The 18,041-nt window shown below is 40.2% G+C and overlaps 1 protein-coding gene across 1 annotated transcript in view; it reads right to left on the bottom strand.

Moving 5' to 3' along the window:
* Positions 1–2,818: 2,818 nt before the first annotated feature.
* Positions 2,819–18,041, bottom strand: part of LOC122808429 — a 204,268-nt gene continuing 189,045 nt past the window's right edge. Inside the window, exon 5 of the mRNA XM_044079391.1 lies at positions 2,819–2,879. Within this exon, the coding sequence (XP_043935326.1) occupies positions 2,819–2,879 (61 nt within the window). The remainder of the gene's footprint in view (positions 2,880–18,041) is intronic.

An 18,041-nucleotide genomic window follows, 5' to 3' on the forward strand; every position in this document is an offset into this window, starting at 1 on the left:
TGCTACAGGCATTTGCAGACCAGTTTAAGAGGGAGTGGGATACATATTTGCCCCATCTGTTGTTTTCTAACAGGAAACTGTCCCAGGAATCCACAAGTTTTTCACCCTTTGAGTTGCTGTATGGGCATATGGTGAGGTGACCTGTTGATTTGATTCTAGATGAGTGGGTGGGTGAGTGTGAATCCCACAAGGAGTCTGTTGTGGCATATGTCCTAAACCTCAGGACAAGGCTCTGGGAACTCATGGTCTTGGCCTAGAAGAACCTGGCAGAAGCCCAACAGCAGAAAAAGGTATGGTATGACAGTAGTGCTCGAGATAGAGATTATACTGTGGGGCAGCAAGTAATGGTTCTCATTCCTGTCAGACACAACAAGCTGCAGGCAGCTTGGGAGGGACCCTTCAAAGTCATAAGGAAGGTCAGTGAAGTTAACTACTTGGTAGAACTGCTAGGCAGGAGGCAGGGACACAAACTGTACCATGTTAACATGATGAAACCTTACCATGATAGGGAGGCCTGGTGCTAAGTATTTACAGTACAAGGCCAGAGGAGTCTGAGGGGGATCTTTGGCTGCAGGGAGCCAGCCATATCCCACATTACTGCTGTGGTACCAAGGGTTTCAGGCATATGATAGGACAGTGCGGCCCTGTACTGGGTTCAGCAATGCCAAGGCAGATGGAATGTCAAGAGAGGGTATGGTGTAGTGTATTCCCACATAGGCTCATCCTCTCAAGCAACATTTTTCAAGGGTCACTTGAAAAACTAGCTTGAGTCTTTGGGCCCAGGTTGCTGGAACTTTGTAAATAATTATATGGCATTTGTGAATATTACTATGATTTATATAGAAGTGCAACAGAAGGAGACACGGCCAGCCCAGCTATCTGGAATTTTGTAAATAATTATATGTCAGATGTGAATATCAACATTATTCATACGCTTGTGTTACCAATGTATTAGAACTTTATGTAGTGCATATCAAACTGCTGGTACAGAAGTGTGTATAAATCACTGAGCTTAAAGATGAAGCCCCAGTGTACCCTACTGGAAAAGAACAGAAATGTATATAAACTATTGTAATTGTGTAAATGTACATGTTTTAACAGTGGGAACTGGCACATAGAAGGTTAACTTGCAAAACTTCAGTAAAATAGTTAAAATTAAATTGTTTTATAACTGTGCCATAAAAGAGATGTTATCTTTCAGTTTCTGTGCAGCGAGTAGACAGGGATGTCTAAAACTAGGGAGCGTTCTGCATTATTTTGCAAATGTTTTATAGTTTTATGTCTTCCGGCAGTTGCAAACATCTGAAGACTATATATTTTCACAGGGAGATGCTAAATGTTAGCAGTTTCAAGCAATGGTTGTTGAACCTGGGAACTGAAGTCAGCTGACAAAAAGTGATGTCATGCTGCAAATATCCCAGCAGTAGTATTTTATATTAATTTAAGAGCTATCTGGGAATGTGACTGGGCATTTTGTATTTTGTCTTTTGACCTGGAAGCATCTGCTGGAAACATCCACTCTCCACATCTGTCCTGCCTTGCTGTAAGTATCTTATAAATTCAGTAAGGAATATAGTAAAGATTAGTTTAGATGTTTTCTGTATTTATTGGAGACTGCAATGCTGTTTTAAATATTTCGTGTGATTTTGAAATCTGAAGTCAGTGTGAATACATATTTAGTATTGCCTTGTTCTTTTATTATTTCTTATTAAATATATTTAAACCTATCTTTGTGGCTGATACTTGTGAGGCATATTTAAGCTGTGAGAGTACTTGCATATTTATTAGGTCCCACTGTGCAGGCCACTCCTAATAGCCTTGTTCTTGTGCAGACTACCATTTGGATTAATAGTAACATTACACAGTAGGATTGGACACCATTTGTTATGGGCCTTTAAGTAGCTGATAAGGGGTTCTGGTGGCAATAATAGCTACTTTATAGTCTGGGCTGAAGGAGTCATAGCTAATAAACCTTTGCCAGCCTTTCCCAGGTGTGTGTGTGTGTGTGTGTGTGTGTGTGTGTGTGTGTGTGTGTGTGTATGTGTAACACAAATCTCCAAGAGTGTGTATCAGCTACTTGCTCAGGGACACGGAGCACTGGTTGGACAGAGAGAGTGTTGGAGGACTTGGCTTGAAACCCTGGCAAAGGACTCAGCTCTACAGCTGTGCCAGTGGGGAGTCTTATTGGGGATCAGGAGAAAGAGGGAAAAAGCAGCCCCAGACTGACTGATCTCTGTGTGCTCTTAACTGAAATTGCACTTTACTGTGTGTGTACTTGTCATCTTCCCAGTGTGTACGTCCCCCACTGTTCCCAGAGGATTGAGGCTCCTTGATTACTGAGCCAGTGTTGGGGCATCACAATTCCAGTCCTCTTCTCTCTGATAAGAATGGAAAGATTATTGATAAGTACAGGAAAAAGGGTATGCTTCTGCAACTCTGATTTTCAGAATTTGAATTGTCAGGCTTGTATGTTAATGTTTGTTCTGACTAATTGTGAAAGTTTGAGGAATGCTTTATCTGCAGTTTCTTCTTGTGAAGAAAAATCTGTTTTAAATAATTGAATTTATTCTACTGTTCAAGTCACTTCTCCTTGTATGTACTTTGTGAATGACTTTGTTGATACTCCTTCATGGGCTATGGCCACTGGCTTTGTTTTGAGTAGGTTTCATGATTGCATTCTTTGAACCTCCCAGACATTGTTAACATTGGATTTTAAATTCTTCTTATGATAGAGATTTAGTTTCTCCCCTGCAGCTGCAGAGGTGATCAAAAAGTATGATGAAAGGGGTAAGCTGATTTAGGGAATGTCTGAGATTTTTCATTCCACCTTTTCCAAGTTTTCAAAGATATTCTCTAACTCTTCATCCAGTTTGTGTAAGCTATAAAATAAACAATTGCAACAAAAAACAGGTAAACAAATGCTTAAGAAGAAATGCCAAGCGGGTACCAAAATGAATTCTGGAAACTCCCAAAACCAAGGACAGTCTAGTAAGTCAGAATGACTATTTAAGAGACCCCCACACACATACACCTTCCACTCTGGCATCTTCATTTCTTTCCCAGAATGTCTGAATCTCCACTTTTCTCTTTTGCAATGGATACTTGCAGATAAACAGGTTTTAAAGATCATTCAAGTTTACAAAATGGAGTAAGAGGAAATTCCTCCATTTGGGGGAGGGGTAATTGCTTATATTTCAGACCAGGCTCCTTTCTTTCCATCTGTTCTTCATCACATGCTGTCCCAGGGAGTGATAGAACCAATTATTCCTTCCCAGGCCAGAAAGCAGTTTTAGTTAAGGATGTTTTTAGTGCCAAAGAAATGAATAAAATTCTTGGTGACCAGTTTTGGATCTTTATTTCCTAAATCTGTTTGTACTAGAGATCAAATTTAAAATTATGTCACTTTACAACTTATTAACTCTTTCTCATTTGAGTTTCATTGTAATATTAGATTTAAAAGATGCTTATCACATTCCTAGTCATCCAAACTTAAGGCTTTTCTAAAGGTTCTGTGTGTCTGGATCACATTATCATTTCTCTGCCTTAACCTTTGGACTATTCACTGTATCAAGAGTGCTCAAAAAGTGTCTAGTTCCAGTTATAGCTCATTGAAGACTACAGGGTATCCATATTTTCCATCTTTAGAAGACTTGCTTATCTTTACACAGACTTTTTCAAAGTGTCAGAAAGCTCTCTATTGGGTGAGAAATCTCTTACACAAGCTCAGATTCCAAGAGAATATTCAAAAGCCTTTCTTGTCTCCTTCTCATAGTGTTCTGTTTCTGGGATGTAAACTAGACACTGCAGTTCAAAGAACTTTTTTTCGACAGGAAAAAATAGCTCTATATCTAGATCTATTTCTATGGTTTTCTACTCTGACTTCAATCACTGTGAGGGAATACTTTGGGATTTTGGGTCTCATGGCTTCTACTATTCTCATGATACCCCTGTTAAGACTCCACAAGAGAAAAATATAGTGGCATCTGAAATATCATTGGCCCCAGTACCAACACCCCTTGCCTTTTCCGATCCATGTTCTGGAGTTTGTGAAAAAGGAATCCCTAAATATAGGTATTCCCTTCTCCCTCCTTGTTCCAAAGGAGTCAGTCACCACAGATGCAACTGACTTTGCTCGGGGAGTGGTTTCAGGAGAAATAAAGGTAAAAGGTGTGTGGGACACCAAGGACAGATGCAAGTACATAAATATAAAAGAAATGCTTGCCTTGATCAAGGCACTCCACTCTCTGAATCATCTTTGGCTCCAGGAACCTCTTCAAGTTGTTACAGACAATACCACAGTCATGTGGCACATCAACAAGCAAGGGGGAACCAGGTCATACTGGTTCCCTATTATTTCATCCAAGAGTTACATCATCAAATGGCATTTCAAATGCCTTTTTATCAAAGATGCCATTCATCAGACCATTCTTACTGAGTTCTCATTATGGTGGAGATCAGGTAATTTGCCCTTTCTCCACTGTAGTGCGATCCCAGACTTGGTATATAGAATTAGCGGGGGGTTATGGGGGGAGGGGTTCGATGAAATGCCATTCAGTGATGTACATTTTCGATGATATGATATAGATCTGATCATACTCCCTGTGCAGATTAGCTGTGTTAGCTTTGGATATAGCTTCACAGCACAGTCTCACTCTACATGCATCTTACTTTCTGTCAGAGTAAAACTGAGTGGCAAACAAGCTGAACAGGACAAAGGCAGACCCTCATGAATGGAAACTAGATCAGGGCGTCCTCCACGATTTGATCCATCTGAAGGGAGTGTCTCAAGTAGACCACTTTGTCTCCTCTCTGAACAATCAGGTGGCAAGATTATGCTCCAGGACTCCATGCAAGAAGGCCTGGAAGACAGATATCTTGTCTTTTTATTGGACAGGACTGTTCCTGTATGCTTTTCCACCTTTCCACTAATGTTTGGGGCACCTCTGATGCTTTAGAAGTAATCCCCCAAGATCATTATGGTGACTCCCTTCTGGCTCAGTCAACAGTGGTTGTCCCTTCTTTTGGAAATAGCCAGAGACAATTAGTACAAGCTTCTTCACAGACTGGATTTACTCACACAAAATGTGTGTGTGTGTGTGTGTGTGTGTGTGTGTGTGTGTGGGGGGGGGGGGGGTGATACAACTCAACACCAATAAACTTCAGTTAATTGCCTGAATGATAGAGTAGTAATTCCCTTTAGGCACCTGTTTATTTAGGACGTGCAGCAGACACTAATGGAAACCAGAAAGCCTGATACTAGAAAATCATATATTAGCAAATGGAAAGTTTTTTAGTCGGTGCCAACAATATAACTAGCTCCCATTCAATATCAGTGTGAGTTACTATACTACTGGCTTTCTTACTCCTGTGTCAAAGTTCATTTATTGGACATTTCCACATATCTGCCCATGGATGCTCCTGTTTCAATGCATTATCATGTCAAAATGTTTTTGGAAGGGATTTTGCATAAGAGGCCTTCAAGAAAACTGGTAACACCTCCTTAGGCTCTTAATTTTGAGAAGCTAACACTTGCTCCATTTAACCAAGCTATCCAGGATGACTTGAAGTTCTTATCATGAAAAACAGTTCTACTGATTTCTCTGACCTCTGCTAGAAGGGTGTCTGAGTTGTAAGTGCTTATGGTGAGTAAAACTTACGTCATTTTCCACAGGGAGTGTTTTTTTCAGATCTAATCCTTTTTTTGCCTAAAATTGTAGCCAAGTTTACTTTATGCCAAACCATCCATCTCCCCAGTTCCTTTCTTTAACACAAAATGAGTGAGAAGGGATTCTCCATAACATGGATGTCCACAGCACTATCTTCATAGAACAAAATCTGTCAGATATTTGGATTGTTTGTTCATTTCTTTAATCAATATCATGAAGATAGTACAGCTGAGTAAGTCAGCTTACTGTTAACGGTCAATGTTCAATGATCATTGCAGCAGTAGCTGCTCCCTCCCTCCACCCCTCTTGTTTTCAGTATGTTGTTTATGCCATGGTGTGGACATTTATTTTTTGTTCTTTCTAGCATCATCCATTCAGGGCTCAGCCTCCCTCTTTATATTGTCAGTAAAGCTCTGAAGGACTTGGCACCAAAACTTGCCTTTTAGTAATCTTACTTTAAGTTGCCTTAGTTAGCTTACCTTAAGTTGCCAGACAGTCATGGCATATGGAAGGTACCCCTAAGGCTTTAAAAACTGGTTGACTATTACATCCTGGCCAGGATATAAGCCATATAGCTAAGGTAACTGCAGCACCGATCATTTGAACATCTTCTACTACAGTAAGTTTATTTACAGAACTGTACTTTCTTGAGAATGAACTCTACACAGGTGAAAAATTGGATATGATTAAATAGCATACAAAAAGATATATTCAATAAGAAATATGAATTCTTAAAAGCGCTGCTTAAATATATTTTTCAGAACTCTTCTGAATGCCTGGAAGCGTTAGCAGGGCAATTGCAACTACAACTGTCTTGAAGAAATATTGCAAGGTTTTGATACAGGGATGGAATGCATTTAAAAGAAACCTAATAGTGACACCAAAAATATGTAGAGAATATTATAAGAATTTATGTAACACCAGGATAAAGTGGTGAGAACATATAAGTGATATAATTTGGAAACAGAGGTATGAAGTATCCAGCAAATGCTTGGATGTCTCTCATAAGTATAGTGGAGCTTAGGAAAGCAATGGAAGGACAGGTTTTGGTGAAAACACAGGCAAGTGATTTCTTTATTGATAGAATTTCAGAGAAACAACAAAGATATAGTAGTCTATATTGTGTGAAGGCATATATTTAAGTTATTGTTATTAGAACAATACCTCAATTAGTAAGCAGGCAGTTGTTGTGGTACTGCCAAAAAAGGTAATGTGTCTGTGTCTGTCATCATCTTGTAGACTAATATCAATACTTTCTTAATAGTATAAGCTATTAATGTGCATCATAGTGACACATTTGGCTAAATATATGATAGAACTGATTGTAAATTATAGATTTGTGAGACGGAGGCAGACATTTGATGATATATTTTAAATGGGGCTGCTGATGACAGCAACACAAGAGAATCAGAAAGAACAAAAAATAAATGTCCACACCATGGCATAAACAACATATTGAAAAAAAAATGTATCTGCTTTTACTGTATTTGTGTTTCTTCCAACTTTATTTTGCTTTTGCGTCATCTTAAAAGTACTCCATTGTATTTATTACTGATTGGTGTATCTCATTCTAAGCCTTTTAGTTTCAGCACTTGGGCTTCAGACCAGTTGTTTTACATTAAGAAGGTTTGTGGTCTGCACTGTGGTGGCAGAACAGGTAGCTTACATCCTTCTAAGTTGGGAACTGCTGATTGAGGGCTCAGTGTCTGTGATTCTAAAAGTGTATTAATTCTGGTTTAAGCACTTGGGCTTCAGGCCAGTTATTTTACATTAAGAAGGTTCGTGGTCTGCACTCTTGTGGGAGGAGAGGCTGGACTCTGCCCTTCTGAGCTGGGAATTTCTGGTTAAATGCTTATAGTGCATGCACATTTGAACTGCTTCTTACTGAAATTGGTACACCTTGTTTGCTGTAGCATAGACTAGATCCAGGCCTGCTAAATCTAGCTTTGTTTGTATAACTTGAGCACTAATCCAGGCATTCTTTAAAGTATTCAATTGTATTTATTTCTGCTTGGCTGATTAAAGTGTAGCTATCATTCTAAGTCTTTTGGATTAAGCACTTGGGCTTCAGACCAGTTGTTTTACATTAGGAAGGTTTGTGGCCTGCACTGTGGTGGCAGGACAGGTAGCTTACATCCTTCTAAGTTGGGAACTGCTGATTGAGGGCTCAGTGTCTGTTATTCTAAAAGTATATTAGTTCTGGTTTAAGCACTTGGGCTTCGGGCCAGTTATTTTACATTAAGAAGGTTCGTGGTCTGCACTCTTGTGGGAGGAGAGGCTGGACTCTGCCCTTCTGAGCTGGGAATTTCTGGTTAAAGGCTTATAGTGCCTGCATATTTGAACTGTTTCTTACTGAAATTGGTACACCTTGTTTGCTGTAGCATAGACTAGATCCAGGCCTGCTGAATCTAGCTTTGTTTGTATGCTTGTTGTTTGTTTGCTTGTTATTTCCCTGAAATGCTAATTCCACCTAAAACACAGCTTTTCAGCACTTCTGTGGATCCCTAGTGATATCTGCATTGCTTACTGTACTTATTTCCTTGTGTCACTTGAAAGAAAGTTACTGTTTGTCATTTTTGCATTTAAGTTACCTGTAACACATTGCATTTAAGTTACCTGGCACTTGCCCACTAAAGCAATTATATAAGTCAGCAATAAAAAATTAAAAGCATTACACCCTCACAAACTCCCCTTGAGTACCTTCTTCCCCATTAGCCCTTTTTTTCCAATTATAAAGGAATTCCCATTACTATTCTAGCATGTCCAAAGGTCAGTTGTCAATCTCCTCTCTGGTCCAGCTGGTGAATCTGGGAATCTTGAGGCAATGTTACAACTGCCTCATGTACACAGACAACCGTCTCCTCCTCCCAACAAATTCCAACACATGTGAGAGATGCAACCATATAGCCATACTGGAGGCTAAGCTCTCTCAACTCAGTACTGGCGTAGCCAGTCAGGAGGAGAAGGAAACCACACTCACTACAATTCCAGTCTCACATAGACCTACCACGACAGCAAACCAAACACATAAACACACAAAAACATACTCGGAGGCTCTAAATAAAAATCTGCCTAAGCAGCAGAGACCTCCAAAGCAGACACCCAAGCAACCGCTACCCCAAAACAAAACACATACATCACATAGCTCACAAAGCCAGTGTGCCGAACAGTCACAGCCCTTAAGGCTAAACAACACACCTGATACACTTGTATTAGGTGACTCTATCGTCAGGCACACTGATGTCCCGCTCACCAGGCTGAACAAGGGGAAGGTCATGGTGAGCTGCCTGTGGGGCGCTAGGATCCGCCACATAACACAAGCACTCAGGTCACTCCAAGGCAAGTACAAATATGACTCAGTCATTGTCCATGCTGGTGTGAATGACCTGAGACGTACCTCCCTGGACTACCTGAAAAGAGACATAGAGGAGATCTCTGAGCATGTAGCCCAGGCCGGTATGACCCTGACCTTGAGTAGCATCTTACCCTCACCAAGAATGATGCCACAATATGAAGACAAGATGATCAATTTCAACAATTGGCTTAAGTATTGGTGTCATTCAAAGGGGATCCAATGCCTGTCAGCCTGGGATGACATGCTCGACAAGCCACGATGCATCGCTAGGGATGGCTTGCACCTGTCACCCCTGGGCTTTTGGATATTGGCAAAGGCTCTTGCTACCCCCATAGTGCCTTTTTTAGGCAAGGCTCAAAAGACAAACCCACCTCCATAGGTATCACAAGGGATAAGAAACTAAGAGTAATGCTACTCAATGCCAGAAGTCTAAACTTCAAGATGCATGCACTCAAAACTCTCCTTAGCATGGAGAACATCGATATCTGTGCAGTAACAGAAACCTGGTTCAAGGCTCCCGAGAGCACCCCAGCACTACCAGGTTATACCTCATACCATGCTTTTCGGCCCCAAAACTTGGACCGAACCACAAAAGGAGGGGGAGTATCAATATTCGTCAAAGATACCCACACCTCCAGGTTGGTGGCACAGCACGAAGCATCACAGGCTATTTATGTGCAACTAACAGTGGGTAAAACTGCCTTCCAGTTTATAGCCTGCTACAGACCACCCTCCCAAACTCAGGAACCCCACTCGGCCTTCCTCAGAACACTGGAAAATATGAAGGTCTCTCCAAACACCATTATATTGGGTGACTTCAACTACCCAAACATAGACTGGGAGCATTACTCTAGCTCCAACACACTAGCCCAATGGTTCCTAGAATTTATAAACTCAAATGCTATGGAACAACTTGTTACTACTCCCACAAGAGGGGAAAACATACTGGACCTGATCATCACCAACATGGGGACTCTACGCTCCAGACCAGAAGTATATCCCTCATTGGTAAGATCAGACCATAAACTAATCTCACTGGATATTCACATCCCGACTCCACCCCCTGCCCTGAAAACCACAGTGAAAAACTTCTCTATTGCAAATTTCACACTCCTCAAAACCGAGATGGAATCCTTCAAAGCCCCTGGGCCTGTGGAAAATACGGCCCAGACCGCAGAATCCTTTATAAATGCATTCTATGAACACCTTCAGGAATGCATGGATCATGCAATCCCAAATAAAACCAAGTCCCAATCCTCCAAAGGCAGACGTCCTGTCTGGTGGACCCCAGCCATAAACAAACTATACAATAGAAGGAGGAAGCTACTACATGATAGAGCAAAATCCCAAAAAGGGAAGGCATCTCTGATGAGTATTAGCAAAAAACTATGGGCACTCATAAAATCGTCTAAGGCCAGCTTCGAGAGAATAATTGCACAGGACACTAAGGATAATCACAAGGCTTTCATTAGTTATGTTAGGAACCTGGGTGGGAATTCCCAGATATGCTCAGAATTAGTCCAAAATGATAAAAAATACACCAAACCCACAGACATTGCCAACATCCTAGCTGACAGGTTCAGCGCAAACCCCCTCCCACCAAAAGGGCAAATATCTATCCCAGCAGAGTGCTGCCCCTGACATCCCAGATGCACAGGTAAGAGCTGCCCTCTCCAAAGCAAAAACACAGCATCAATGGGACCAGACGGTGTCCTGGGCTGTGTCCTACATGAACTCCAAGAAGAGCTAAACCCAAACATAAAACTACTGTTCAATCTCAGCCTTACTACAGGATATGTACCCAAAGAGTGGCGTACAGCAACAGTGGTCCCTCTCCACAAAGGTGGTGCCTCAACGGATCCTGGAAACTATCGCCCCATAAGCCTGACTAGCTTGGTCTGCAAAGCTATGGAAAGGATCATCATGGACCTCATAAATAAAGATATTGGGGACCTACAGACACTGGATCCTACCTGGTTTGGCTTTGTTAAGGGCAGATCCTGCCTCTTAAACCTGGTTGATTTCTTTGAAACAGTCACTAAGGCCATTGATGAGGGGAAGGTGGTCCACACAGCCTACCTGGACCTCGCAAAAGCCTTCGATACAATACCCCACTCGGGCATTATAGATAAGCTCACCAGCTTAAATATAAACCCCTATGTCACTAGATGGGTTGCAAACTGGCTCAAGGACAGAACCCACATGGTTAGAATTACTGGAGCCATGTCAGACTCCAAACCAGTTACAAGTGGCGTCCCACAAGGCTTAGTCCCGGGACCTCTCTTGTTCGGTATATATTTCTCGGAGGTACAGGCCAACACGGAAGGACTGTGGCTGACCAGGTTTGCAGATGACTGCAAACTGGGCACCATAATCGACACTCCAGCCGACACAAGCATCCTCCAAAAGGGCCTCATAGAAACAGACAACTGGTGCCAGAGCCATGGCCTCAAGCTAAACGCCAAAAAGTGTATAGTCATCCCCTTTGGCAAAAACAAAGTGCCCACAAATTACCACATAGGTGGTAATCCATTAAGTACAGAAGAAGTAATTAGGGACCTGGGGACCCAAGTTGATAGCAATCTCTCATTTGACAACCACGTGGCCAAGGTGGTTAGAAAAACATTTTATATAGTCCACCTAATCATGAAGGGATTCACATCTAGATCAAGGGAGGTTATCGTGCCTCTTTACTCATCCCTCATCAGGCCCATAATTGAGTACAATGCCCCTTTTGGGATGTACCTTACCAGACACCTGCAGCAACTGGAAAGACCCCAAAGGTACCTCACCAAGAGGATCAAAGGGCTCAAACAGATGCCATATGCTGCCCGGTTAAAGAAACTCCAGCTCTACTCAGTGGCATACTGCCTGCTCAGAGGCGATCTGTGCCTGACGTATAAAGCCATGTCCAACCCGGAATTAATGGACATGCTGCACCTCAGAAAATCCAAATCCTATCGAGCTACACGCTTGAGAGACTTGAACCTCAGCACTGAAATAAATAGGACATGCTGAAGGGACAGATTCATAACCCAGAGGCTCCCTTCACTCGGGAATAAAATCCCAGTCCAGGTTAGGCAGAGTCCTTCATTGACTCTCTTCAAGAGGAATCTTGATGAGTGGATGGGAGATCATATGTTTACCCCGGGTATCACTTCTGTGTCACTGTTAGACAGAGGCATAGTATACTAACCTCGAAAAAGGGCATAGCAAAATTATTTTAAAATGGGTGGCGAAAGCCAAACACACTCTGGCTAGGCTTATAAATGCCCTAAGGCAGATAGCCTAGTATGAACCTATGAACCTATGAACCTATGAACTGCTAATAGTAATTCTGGATGTCTTTGATAGGATGGGGTAGCATTATTTGATGAGGTTTTTGCCTGCCCTCAGAGTTATGTGAGATTTCACAAAATTAATAGTGACGATTTATTCATATTCAATAGTTAATACATAAAAAAAAACTTGCTATCTAGGGGCAAGCCAAGCGGTCTGTCAGAGACAATTCCCTTTACTTTACTTTTGGGACCATTGTCTACAATATTACATGGTTTTAATATAGGGGGTATAAGTTATACATGGAAAAAATGCAATGTATTTTTTATAGGTAAAGAATGGATATACCTGACTCAACCTAAGCAGGATCTCATTAGCCTTTTTTATGATTAGAAATATGACCATAACACAAAACTGAAATAAGGGTACGTTAAGAATTTGTGAATTTGGTCAGGCATGTCATCATAGGTTAAAAGAACTTATGAGGAATGGATGAAAAGATTGTCCCTGGGTTCGATAATGCCTACAGTAAGTGTACCCTAAGTGTACATCATTGTGAGTAAACAGACAACACAGGCATAACTCACAACTTCTTCCTAATTATAATTTTCCTACTGATTTTCTTGCAGCTTTAAATATTGACAGGGATTCATAAAGGTTACCAGAAACTGTAGACTACATGTACATTTAGTGTAATCTTTCTAAGTGACTAGAAAGCACAAAAAATGTTGTAGAGATGTTACTGAATACATATCATGTACACAGTTTATTATTAAAATCCAGAAATGCACTTCTTCGAGTACCGTAACATCAAATGTATGTTTTCAGACTTTTGTTAAATTGAAAGTAAAATTAGTGACTGTGTAATAGCGATATCCGGACAGCAAATGCAGTCCAATGGTCATTTTTCCAAAACATTGCATACCGAAAATTGACTTTAACTTGTTTTGAAATGTTGGCATGAAAACGGTTTTATTTTCAACATTTTATTTTGATAGCATGATTGAATGAAGATGTGCATTTCTGGATTTTGATAGTAAAGAAGTGTACAGTTAATGTACACAGTGTAGGCTTTATTGAATCTGGACTTGTGATTGCAACTTCTGTGATGGAAGAATATAGACTTTAATTTAAATTAGCTGTAAAAGTATTTCACTTATTTATGGTACTTTGATACTGCATAATTTTCCTTCTTTTCAGTCTGGGCCATTTTCTAAAACTGGATTAAAAATTATGCTAAATTTTATCAGGGATGTTGACAAGGCTAAACTGTTTTGTGAGAAATTGGGGATTAGGAAAGAAGCAGGTGGATTGAGATTCTCAGATCCATATTTAGATCACAGTATAGTTCAAATTAAAATTATATATGTAATGCAGAATGGTACAGGCGATGCTAAATGGAAATATTTGACTGGTCTACTAGGTGATGATAAAGAGGAATTTCATAGAGTATATATTCAATATATAAAGGAATTAAAGACTTGGTTGTACCAACTTTTTCCATCTGGATATAGAAAAGCAGGTATCCTGGGTGAATAATTTTTAAAACTGTGGAACAAGAAACAAAGTAGACTGATTTGGATGGAATAAAATGTGTTGTGGAGTTATGCAGGGTACTTGGTCTCAAATCAAACAAAAATGCGTCATATGAAACTGTTTTTGACTAGAATATGAAGAGGTTATAAGTGTTACATGAGCTATGTAAGCTATGCACACGCAAATTAGGTAATGTAGGAGAGCAAAGCACCCTTCCCATTTTTACTCACGGACGCAGTCCTAACTCTAGCACTGCCCAGTCTCCTGACTCCACCATTACAAATTATCTCACAAGAAACCCTTTATCTAACAGTATCACTAGTCACACAAACATATGTCTGATGTGATTGTTATTGATTTATTTTTTTAATTTATCAAGCAGAAAAAGAGAGTGCTTGCTGTCCTTTATTGACTGGTTTACTTTCAGTAATTACTATGGTCAAAAGTAGGTAAGTGTCAGTTTACAAAAATCAATGTTTTCATCACCATTTTCATCATTGTTTGCACATTGAATTATGTAACTGCATCTTTTTATCTGTCTATTTCTCTATCTGTATTAAATAAATTCTAATATATTGGGAGAACATCTCAAAAAGCCCAATAAGTAACTGAAGAAGTATGTTGCTCTCTGGTAGAAAAGAAATGTGCCCTGTATTCTTTCTTTTTTAGCAGCCATACTGTTCAGTTTACAAGTGTCTTGCACATAGCATCTAGGTCTGAGCTTCAAACACATGTATCATAGCTGTCCAGTGTTATCTGCAGTAATATGTATTAAATAAGCACCACTGTGGAACATTTGGTAGCTAATAAGTTAGTAAGTGCAAAATCAAATTGAGGGAAAATACATTCTCCCATCTTTACTATAACTTACTACAAAATGTTGACTGAGCACAAACTGTAAGTTCCATTTTGACCTAAAGCAATAAAGGCAATTGAAATTATTGGTTAGAGTCATAAAGCAGAGCAGTCAGTAGTCAAAACCAAGCAAACAAACAGGCTGCATTATTGGAAATGCATTCGCCAATGTGGTTCACTTAGAAGAGATAAGCAGTTTATGGTGTCAGTTATCAATCAGCCTATCTTCAGCATACTGTATGGTGATTAATAACATGCATGCATACAATGATTTTTTTTATTGCTACTAAATTTAGGCTTAGTGTGTAAGCTTAAACCTTGTAGCAACCAAAAAGCAAGGTGTTATGCATTTATGTAGACAGAAAATATTCCCTTACACACATAGAATAAAAATTAAACATTTCTGTGGAATATCTTGCATCCTATGACTGTGACCTCTGATTTAACTAATGATGTAACAACAGGAGAATACTCAGTTTTAAAACATTGTGGAATGTGTGACAGGAGGCAGAATCTTTGAATATAGTCTGGCAAGCTGATTCACTTGCTCAGTTTAAGAATGAGTGGAAAAGAAGGGCACACAGATATTTAGAATTAAAATCAAGGGGTCTATATTAGCTCAGTGAAATGGCATTACAGAAAATGCCATTTCACCGACATATATTGACCGAAATCCCATAACAGCAAAACCCCAGGTCAAAAAATCAGTAGACCAACACAACACAACATACTACTTAAAATATTGCAATTTGGGGGGTTTTGCCCCCACACCCCCCTAACTAAAATACCAACTCCGAGATCGTACTACAGTGGGGTAAAGGGCAATGTCACAGCTCAGGCCAAGCGATTTTTTTCTCCGTGGAAAAAAATTGCTGACCTGAGCTTTTGCTGTTACGCGATTTCAGTCTATATATGTCGGTGAAACGGCATTTGTTGTAATGCTGTTTCACTGATCTAATATAGACTCAAATCAAGAGAAAGGAGTTGGCATGGAAAAAATAGTCAGAATTTAGTTGTGGTTAGACAGCAGAAAAGATTATTTTAAAATATATGCCTGAATGATCAATGATAGAGCAACAGAATGCCAAAACTGTTAGTACAGAAACTGAAGATGAGTGTTAGGAATTCTGAAGTAAAAATCAATGCAAGAATTATTAACAGTGAAACTAAAACAACCATTGAAAAACAAAGGAACAAAAAATTCTCTTGCCTTCTTCTGAGAAAAAAAGGAAAACTGGGCTGTTTGAAGTAACTGAGAAATTGGGCACATGGAGAAATTGATAAGAAATGTTACTGCAAATCAAACAAATTTTAAACCATAACTAATTTTGTCATACACTGAAAACTTCATCAGATACAAAACATGCATCACTCATTGTTTATGCCAGTTGAAATCACCAGGTGTTAACTGAGAGAAGAATCAGAAACAGAAGGGGAGCTCGAAATGGTGACTCACTCAAGGCAAGTTGGAGTTGGATAGGATGATGATAAATAGAATCTTCAGAAACGAGTGGGGCTCTGGATGAATCTGAGCAAGGGTGGATAGGTGGTTTGATGGAGAAAAAGAGAGAGAGAGCCTTCTCAATTCCCTCAAAAGCCAATGCTAAAGCTTTTGTCAAAAAAGTTCTCCTTAGGTCCAAAGTCTCAGACAGGAGACCTCAAGATGCAGCCCAGATGAGATCCAAATCAGAGGTTGGAGCTATTGAAATCTGAGATGCCTAGGGGAAGAGAGGGCTCCTACAACCTGTGAACTGACCCTGACTCCTAATCCCTGGCACTGACATCTTGCCTGTGGGAGCCCCAGGATCTGATGCCATCAGAGTCAAGTGGTGATGGACACCTTTGGAGTAAATGAAGTCCAAACTGTTAGCTCTGACAAATGGACCTCATAGGAAGCACTAAGATCCAAGGCCACCTGATTGAGAGGATGAATCAGGGAAGGTATAACCAGGAAGGCAGTCATGGAGCTTAATGCCCAAACCTTGAATCAGGGGTAGTGGGAAGGATCCCCAGCTGGATCTGAGCCTTCAGGAATTTTCTCATCATCTTATACACATCAGCTTCAGACAGGCTTCTTGAAGACTGAATTGACATGAAAAATGAGGTTGCCGATTGTGACCTAAAAGACCTATGGGTAGGCCTCTCCAATGGGAAGGTGGGGGACTGGAGCTGTGATGGGAACAGCTTCAGATAAAATATAGGATCTGGAAACATTTATGGAATTGGAGAATGAATTCAAACTTGGTTGGACCCTAGGGGTATCAAAAGTATAGGATCGGAAGTCATCAAAACTCTTGGAGATGGTCAGAGGGATCAGATGGATCCAGGGATTGCTTTCTAACATCCTTGGAGGTATATTCTTCCATTTCTGAAGTTTTCTCTTTTTGATTTTTTTGGGAGTCTGTCTGATGACTTCTTGGAAAGTGGAGAGCCCAACTGAGACACGGCTGGTTCGCTTGTTGAGTAAGGGCAGGAAGTCCTTAGGATTCGACTTGGAGTTGCAGTCTGTAAGGGCCTGTGCCCCAAATGAAGTGCAGATATTGAACTCTTCCTTCAAGTGCAACAGCCGTAAACAGTAAACATATTCTGAGGGAGGGTTTTGAGGAGGAATTTTGTGTCTGTAGGCTAAGCATTTCTTGAATGTTGGAGACTTGTTTAACATGGCTCATATCAAGAGACACAATAATCTATAACAACAAAAACAACAATAGCAAAAAGCCACTCAAGCTTAAAAAGATTAACTGTGTACACTAACCAATAATTATATATGCACAAAAAATAACAACTAACTAGGAATAAGAACAACTTTTTTTGTAGAACAAGGGAGGTAGACAGGGAAATGCCCAACAGCCAAAAGCTGAGGGAGAAAGTGGACTAGAATTAAAACAAAACTATAAAGCTAGTCACACCCTATACTTCAAAATATACATGAGAATCAAGAAAAGCAGAGCAGAAATCTCTGTAAAAAAGAGACTTATCTGAAGAAAATCAAAGAAAGCACTGAGCTCTGGTGACCACATCTGACTTGGCCAAGCAGCAAATGAGATCTTAGGAGTTCTAATAAAGGCGGGGCATTGTGAGAAAGGGAGGAACCTGAGCATTGGATGCAAAGTCTGAAGGTGCCTGGATCGAATCTGGTAAGATCTTGCATTATGCTAAGTATATAACATTCATTTCACTCAAGTGTAGTCTGAGTCAAGAATTTTGAAAGATTACCAAGCTGATTTCATATAATTGATTGTATTTTTCAATTCAGGCTTCAGCTGTAGAGCTGAGTAATGTTTACTGTGCCTTGTGATAAAGGAAAATTTGTCCTCCAGTGGTAAAAAGATATGTGATAGTAACTGAAG

This window comes from Protopterus annectens, chromosome 8.part0, assembly GCF_019279795.1.
Source record: "Protopterus annectens isolate FY-2018-M chromosome 8.part0, PAN1.0, whole genome shotgun sequence".
NCBI lineage: Eukaryota > Metazoa > Chordata > Ceratodontiformes > Protopteridae > Protopterus > Protopterus annectens.